The sequence below is a fragment of the Gadus morhua genome, chromosome 11 (genome assembly GCF_902167405.1).
Source record: "Gadus morhua chromosome 11, gadMor3.0, whole genome shotgun sequence".
Classification (NCBI taxonomy): Eukaryota; Metazoa; Chordata; class Actinopteri; order Gadiformes; family Gadidae; genus Gadus; species Gadus morhua.
Genome location: NC_044058.1, coordinates 10,161,539 through 10,169,882, shown reverse-complemented (window position 1 = coordinate 10,169,882; position 8,344 = coordinate 10,161,539). Strand labels below are relative to the sequence as shown.

The 8,344-nt window shown below is 47.9% G+C and overlaps 1 protein-coding gene across 1 annotated transcript in view; it reads left to right on the top strand.

The window, feature by feature from the left end:
- Window positions 1–8,344, top strand: part of agmo (alkylglycerol monooxygenase) — a 42,246-nt gene extending 33,902 nt beyond the window's left edge. The window contains exon 13 of the mRNA XM_030371642.1: window positions 7,707–8,344. Within this exon, the coding sequence (XP_030227502.1) occupies window positions 7,707–7,787 (81 nt within the window). The 3' untranslated portion in view covers window positions 7,788–8,344. The remainder of the gene's footprint in view (window positions 1–7,706) is intronic.

The following is an 8,344-nucleotide window of genomic DNA, read 5'->3' as shown; positions in this document are numbered from 1 at the left end:
AGGATACAGTAGTTATGCGATTTATCATACGGCCCCCAGGCAACTCTGTGTTGCGCAGCGAAATAGTTGTGTAGCGTCCGTGAAAATGTACACTACCCTCCACGAGCGTTGCTCAGCGGGTCGGCTAGCGAATGGACGACCTTGCAGAGACGGGACTCCACCACGGCCAAGAAATGTGAAACCTCAACATGATCGATTTTATTCAGCTATGAGCCTCACTACTTAAATCAGTACCTTACATTAGCTAATATAAGTTTTTATCCCTTTTTCCTTTCTTACATTCTCTCTCTCCCTCCCTTTTCCCTCTCTCTCGCTCTCTCTCTCTCACTCTCCCTTTCTCTCTCTCTCTCTCTCTCTCTCTCTCTCTCTCTCTCTCTCTCTCTCTCTCTCTCTCTCTCTCTCTCTCTCTCAAACTCTCTTCAATTTACAGTGTTAGTTATAACTAAGAAACAAGTCCATGTCCCTGTAAAACAATCCAATGTTTGCAAAAGGTTTGTGTTTCTATGCTGGGTAGAAGTAGTGGTTTTTAATCATAGAAATAGACGATCACATACCAATCTTCATCTGGGGCCTTTGGCGATTTTATATTTCCAGAAATGATGAAATTACTTACAAAATAAGCCACAATGCTGCCAGTGGAAATTGTCGAACTGCATAGAATTTTTAAAACGGACCAGAAGAATTCAATCTAATGTTCCTAATCTCATTTTAGATTAAAATGGTTTGACACTGGATTACCTCTTGTGTTTATCCATAGTGTAGACATACCACAAAGAGCCGCCCCTAAAACATCTAGTCAGAGCCGTGTCCCTGGCTCCGTCCGTGGGCCTATCTTCTGTCTGTCAGCGAGGGGAGGGGGAGGCGATGGAAAGGCCGTGAGTCACGGGGCCCGTGGGGGCCCATCTGTCCAGACCTCAACTCCTTTGAAGAATCCTATGGAACCCTTTTGCTCAGAAGATGTAGACAGGCACCACTCTGCCTCCCTTCATGTCCCTCCACCCGTTATACAACAGGGGGGCCTAGATCTGCAAGACTCCCCCCTCATCCTTCCTCCTCGCCTTACGCTATTGTGTTTTTCTGGTGGGGGGGTGGGGGGTGGGGGGGGGGGGTTCTGGAATCATGCCTGCGAACCAGTCCTCCAAATTTCCATCATCTTACACACTCGGCGGGCCCACCCAGGGACTCGCGATGTGAGTGAAGGGTGGGCTTCTCCTAGTGGAGCCGCAGCCAAGCTCCCAGGGGCCAACGGTAAATTCAGACCAGGAGACGCAACGAGGGAATGAGCGGGAGAAATCAGGGCCAGTGAATTCCCCTGATTTAAGAAGAACGCCGGGGGAGAAAAAAAAAAAACTAGGGCTTCTGAAAGCGCCATGGTACTCTGTGTTTGTCTCCGTGTTGACTGAACACTTGACCCAATGTGCATGACCTTTAGCCCTTCTAACCTTCAGCTCTCCCGAGAGTCTGACGGAGAGTCCGGCAGGAGCAGGACTAGGGTTTCCAGTTCAAACCGGCGTCTGGGCCACTCTTTACAATTCTTCAAACTGGCGTATAATTCTTTTCATTGTGTTTTGATACACTCACACTGTCTCGTTACCGCCGGTCCTCATAAGTCATTGTGTGTATGTGCGGCTTTCTCTGTGTGTGTGTGTGTGTGTGTGTGTGTGTGTGCGTGCGTGGGAGTGTGACATGGATATTTCTCAGGGTTTTTTACTACAGCCCAGGCAGTAGACGGGCGTCCCCAGGGGGACATTAGGGAGCTCAGCGTATCCTTCCTGAGTCTGCAGAACCTGCGCACCTCAAACTGTAGGCCTGCGCATAATGTATAGACAGGAAGTGCAGTGGGGGGCTGTGAGTGTGGGTGGGTGGGGGGGGGGGGGGGCCTGTGGACATGTGTGCATGTGTGTAAGACTAGGTTAGTGTAATTGTCTATGGCAGGGGTTTTCAAAGTGTGAGAGAGTGAGCCCCCCCTCAGAGAACAAAATTCAGCTGAGCCCCCCCCCCAAAAAAGAAATGTTCTAAAGACCTGTGTTTTGAAAGCTATCTTAATTATTTTACACATTTTAAACATCTCTGATCATAATTTTAAAACATTTGAAACATATTTTTTAAACATTTGAAACATATTTTTTAAACATATTTTTTAAACATTTTAAACATATTTCTGAAACATTATAACATCTTTGTGCGTTTTTAAACACATTTAACACAATTTAACAACTTTATCTAAGCATGTTTTAGCTTAACCTTTTTTAAATACATTTGAACATCTTAATCTGTGTAAACTCTGCCAGTTGAGTTTACACAGATTCATTCAGGGTCCCCGACTCTGAATTTTCAGAGTCGAATCAGATCTGCTTTTTCAGTCCAGAGATTCGACTATTCGGCGGGGTTTGTTTACCGGCGTTGCTATGGTGACCTAAATTATTATAAGCAACTGAAAACGATGCCGGTTTGAAACTAAAACTGTGATTCTGAAAAAAGTATAAATGCTATCAAAATTCCGTTTGGATAGTATTGAAAATACAAGTGTGTAGATTTGTTCAATGGTTTGAACGATGGTAAACGGTTGAAAAATGAATGAGTTATGATCAGTGGCGGTTTTAGGCACGGGCGAACCGGGCAGCCGCCCGGGGCGGCATATTTGTGGGGGGCGGCAAATCACATGGGGGGCGCCACGAGCAGTATAAAAAAAAAAATGCGCTGCGTAGCGGTTATCAATGAAGTACGACATAACATTGTGTGGGGAATAGGTATTTTGGCGCCCCCTCTGGCTGCAGGCGCACACCTGCTCGTTGAGAAGGTGCCGTGTATAGACGGAATGAAACCCTCACTGAAGTCCGTAGGTTCACGATACAACACGATACCCCCCCTCCCCCCCCCCCCCCCCGCTTGTAGGAAGTCTTGCCAGGGGCGTAACTGGACCTAGAACCGCCACTGGTTACGATGTCTAGAAGTAGGTGTATCAGAATGGGCTGACGTCTTCAATGAAAACAGCTGAGAACGAAGCAGTATGAAACTAAAACTGTGATTCTGAAGACATTTTAAATGATATCGAAATTCTGTTTCGATATTATTGAAGATACAAGTGTGTAGATTTGTTAAATGGTTTGCACGAAGATAAACGGTTGAAAATTGATTTAGTTAGGTTACTTCTACAGTTGAAGTACGATTGATGATTTGAATCATCGACTTTCCGGTTTTTTCGGGTTTATATTTTTCTCACGTCGCGCCGCCCCTGAAGAACCCTGGCGCCCCCCAGGGGGGGCGCGCCCCACAGTTTGAAAACCACTGGTCTATGGCATACTGCAGCAGGTGTGTGTGTGAGTGTGTGTGTGTGTGTGTGTGTTTGTGTGTGTGTGTGTGTGTGTGTGTGCGTGTGTGTGTGTTTACACTGTTACCATGCACGTTCTCGTGTGTGAATGCACACTAAGTGAGGGTATCCATGTGTTTGCCGTTTTGAGAAAAAATAACTGTAGACAAAAATGTTTTTGGAAACTATCCTGGATCATTGAGATTTATGCAAATTCCCATCTGTAAAATCCTACTAAAATAAACGCAATAACGAAATAAACTGAATTTCAACCCTCTCATCGCCTCCACTCGGTGAGGAAGACAAACAAGCAGTGAGCCTGACGTACCTCTTCATAGACTGGCTCATCCATCCAGGGACGTCCGGCACAACGGGAGAGATCTTCCCTCACGGTGGAGGGGGCCAGGTCTGGGGGTACAGTGTCCATATGTTGGGGGGGGGGGGGGGGGGGGGGGGGGACCATGGAAACATCCTCCAGGCCATGCATCACAGGCTTGACAGCCTGCAGAACCTCTCAGACGTGTTTTCATTTCAATCAGCGGGCCAGCTGGTGGCGGACCCCCCCCCCCCGCTGGCGCTGTCCCGCCGATCCCGCCCTGCCAGCCTGCAGGGGCCAGGCGCAGGGCCGCGGGTCACCGGGCCCCGCCCCTATATGTACGCCTGTGCAGCCAGCAGGGCCAGGAGGGCCGTGATTTGATAGGTTATCGGTGTGATGGAGCAGATACGTCTGCTGGGCGGACAAATAACTCAACGATTTTACAGAAAATCGAAATATTCAAAACATTTGTGTTTTTTCTTCTCCAGTGTGGCTCTGGTAAAATACAATCTTCCCAACGAGAGCATCGACCGAGGTCTTCTTGACCGAATCGATGCCACATGGTGGGGCAGCCGATTCCCTGAAAGTAAATGACTCCCTGCCTCCTCAGGAGTTCATCCGTGGTTCTTCACTGATCTGAATGTGACTCACTCTATGAGTACGGTAGAGAAACGCACTCATGAATACCCTGTGACCGCCTAAAGGGTTAACTCAGAAGGCAGAGGGGAAGCGTCCAGCTAAAACCACAGGCCTTTCGGTTTTCCCTCACCAAGTACCTTCTCCCCAAGTCAAAACAGAGTGAGTGCCAGACGATCTGTTGAGATGCCTACTTTGCGAAGCGGCGTGCGTCGCTTGTAATGCTTATTTGTAGATGATCAAACCTGCTTCCTTCCACTATGTAATCTGTCCCATATGAGTCTCTTACTCCGGCCGCTTGAAACCCAGCCGATGCAGTGGGTGGATAAGGAGAGAGAGAGAGAGAGAGGGAGAGAGAGAGAGAGAGAGAGAGAGAGAGAGAGAGAGAGAGAGAGAGAGAGAGAGAGAGAGAGAGAGAGAGAGAGAGCGGGAGGGAGGGAGGGAGGGAGGGAGGGAGGGAGGGAGGGAGGGGAGGGAGGGAGGGAGGGAGGGAGAGAGAGAGAGAGAGAGAGAGAGAGAGAGAGAGAGAGAGAGAGAGAGAGAGAGAGAGAGAGAGAGAGAGAGAGAGAGAGAGAGAGAGAGAGAGAGAGAGAGAGAGAGAGGGAGGGAGGGAGGGAGGGAGGGGGAGGGAGAGAGAGGGGGAAGGAGGCAGAGAGGGAAGGAGGCAGAGAGGGAAGGAGGCAGAGAGGGAAGGAGGCAGAGAGAGAAAGAGAGAGAGAGAGGGAGCGGGACAGAGGGAAATAGGCAGAGAGAGAGGGGGGGATAGAGGGAGAAGGGGGAGAGGAAAAGAGAGGGATAGAGCGAAAGAAAGGGAGAGAAAGAACGCAGGGAAATAGAAAGAGTTACAGCAAGAGAGAGTGGGGGGATAGGGAAAAAAAGGGAAAGAGAGTGGGCGAGAGATGGAGAGGAAAAGAGAGACGGGGGACGCAGAACAAACCAATCTGTGCTAGCGTTCAGCTTCAATAGAATGGTCTGTCAGATTTAAACCTGATTTGTTAAGTTCTGGTCCCAGAAGCCTCGGCCCTCGGCCCCGGGGCTTTGGTGACAGTGGGGACTTGGGTCCGGACGGCGGGCCGGTCCTCCCCCGGCTGCCATGTGCTGTGCCATGAACGGAATTGGACCCAGACCCCTTTTTTTCTCCTCTTGCCTTTAAGGAGAGCTGCCTTTAATGTGAAGAAAGGGCAAGAGAAACCGAAAGAGAGAAGGCAGCATGCAAAGAGAGAGGCAGGAATTGAAAGAGACAGAGAGCGTGTAAGAGAGGGATGGAGACGGAGGGACGTGGATAGAAAGATAATACAGATGTGACGGTATCAAACGTTGTCGTGGAGCTGTAATGATGGCCCTCCACAATGAGGCTACAATCATTTCCACGTCCTCTTTTGGGTCTTTTTCAGTTCCTGAAAACACACTCACTTCCTCCAGGCTCTGAGGTCATCCCCCAGCACTCTCACCCTGGGCCAGGTAGTTAGGGGCCCCCATGTGGAGGGAGAACTGAATGTTTAGCATGCATTACACCCTCTATTCCGGTCTCTCTCTCTCTCTCTCTCTCTCTCTCTCTCTCTCTCTCTCTCTCTCTCTCTCTCTCTCTCTCTCTCTCTCTCTCTCTCTCTCTCTCTCTCTCTCTATCTCACTCTTACCCCCTCTCTCTCTCTCTCTCTCTCTCTCTCTCTCTCTCTCTCTCTCTCTCTCTCTCTCTCTCTCTCTCTCTCTATCTCACTCTTACCCCCTCTCTCTCTCTCTCTCTCTCTCTCTCTCTCTCTCTCTCTCTCTCTCTCTCTCTCTCTCGCTCTCGCTCTCTCTCGCTCTCACTCTCTCCCTAGCTCTCTCCCTCTCTCTCGCTCCCTCCCCCCCTCTCTCCCCCTCTGCCTTCCTGGTCTCCCCCCTCTCCTTTGCCCTGAGGAACACAGCTGTGGTTTCCAGAGAAGGGGGGGGGGGGGGGGGGGGGGGGGACGACATTGCTTATTTTCCCATCAGGCCTTGTGATGGACACGGGAGGGTTTGGTCCTTCTGGCCGGCCCTGTGAGGTAGGATGCAGTTTATGGCCCAGTTCGCCCAGCGGGGGGTGAAGTGTGTAGCCCTCCCCTTGCTGCCGTGACCGTTTGACCCGGGCCAAGGTGCACCATGGGAGATGCTCTCTCACCCTGCTCCTTAACCTTTGGGCAAGATAAAAAAAACTTTCGGTGTCGCCCTACGACGGCGGGCTGGCCCCCAGGGGGGTCCGGTGTTTTCTTTCAGTGAGGGATCCACTCCTAAGTGTTTTCCTTGGTGGTGGCCGCTCGTATATTACAGCTGCCACACCCTGGGCTACAAGCGGCCCTGCACACGAAGCAGTGTACCTTTTTGTTGTTAAGCAGACACGTTTATCCAAAGGGACGTACAATCAATTCAGATACATACAGGTCATTATGGAGCATGTAAGCATCTTGCTGAAAGATCCCTACATGTATACTATGGATACCCCTTGATATTACTATATTGTACTATTATGACGTTATTCTTTTATACTATTTCGTCCTGTGGGAGGATACCGCTTCTCTTGTGATCGAGAGAGATTCAATTAAAATATGTATGTCTCCATCGATTTCTAGAATTCCCAGTTTCCAAGTCCCAGACTCCAGGCAAAGTAATAATCATGTTGAACTGGAAAGATGGAATAAATAGTTAAGTGAGTCTTAGTGAGGACTAAGAATAATGAGAAAAGACATAGCGAAAATAGAAAGCTGTAGAATTTGCTGTTTCAGGCTGCAAATAGTGGGTGACCAGGGGTTAAAAAGAAAAAATATTGTTGTCATTTTTGGAGTCTTCGGATAATCCCTTCTGACAGAACTATGTTACCATAGGGACCGGTTGTTGCCATGAAAGTAAATAAAGCTCATGAAGCTCAAGTTAAGCAGTATTAGTATCTCACTGCAACCATAGTCCTTTATCACTCCCTCTCTCTCTCTCTCTCTCTCTCTCTCTCTCTCTCTCTCTCTCTCTCTCTCTCTCTCTCTCTCTCTCTCTCTCTCTCTCTCTCTCTCTCTATCTTTCTCTCTCTCTCTTTCTCTCCATTAACTCACTCTGAATACGAAAGTGATCATATTTCATAGTAATTATTAAAGACGGTAGCCCTCACACACACACACACACACACACACACACACACACACACACACACACACACACACACACACACACACACACACACACACACACACACACACACACACACACACACACACACACACAAACACACCAAACATGCACACACACACAAACACACCAAACATACACACACACCAAACACACACACACACACACACACACACACACACACACACACACACACACACACACACACACACACACACACACACACACACACACACACACACACACACACACACACACACTCTGACTCTAGCAACCGCAGGAACCTAACGCAGGACTCTGTTGTCTCCCCAGGCCTTTGTCTCCCTCTGTCTGCTGTTCTGGGTACTGCACAATGGCTCCCAGCTGGTCCGCATCAAGAACAAGTCCAACTGATTCCAATCACACACCTGGATAATGTGCTTGGACTGTAAGGGTACATATATATTTGATATACCATAACTTAAACATAATGCTACAGTATAATCTCTTAACCAGTGTGGATTCAATTATTGTTATCTTTATTAATACGGAGTATAATGAGTGGATTATCTTTATACAATAACTGTATTAATGTGTATAATTGTCAATGGTGCATATGGTACATATAATTTATTTGTACTTAAATAGAATGAAAAGTATGATTCTGATCGCTTAACATTGTTAAGCCTGCTAACTACGTCAAAATGAATACGTATTTGAACTTGTTGTTGTGAATGAAGTAATGAAATGCAGTCAAATCACTGTGATTACACTGTAAGATATACAGGGAAAAACGAACATTTGAAATATAATGTGATGATATTGATTTAGCCTCATAGGTTTGGATGCCTCCAAGTGTCTAGTTATTTCTAGGATTGTTGAAGCCAGTATGGATAATAGTGTTGATCTTAACATCTTAAACTTTTGACCTGTCATATAACCTCAAGAGAATAAAGTCTGTATTCCAGATA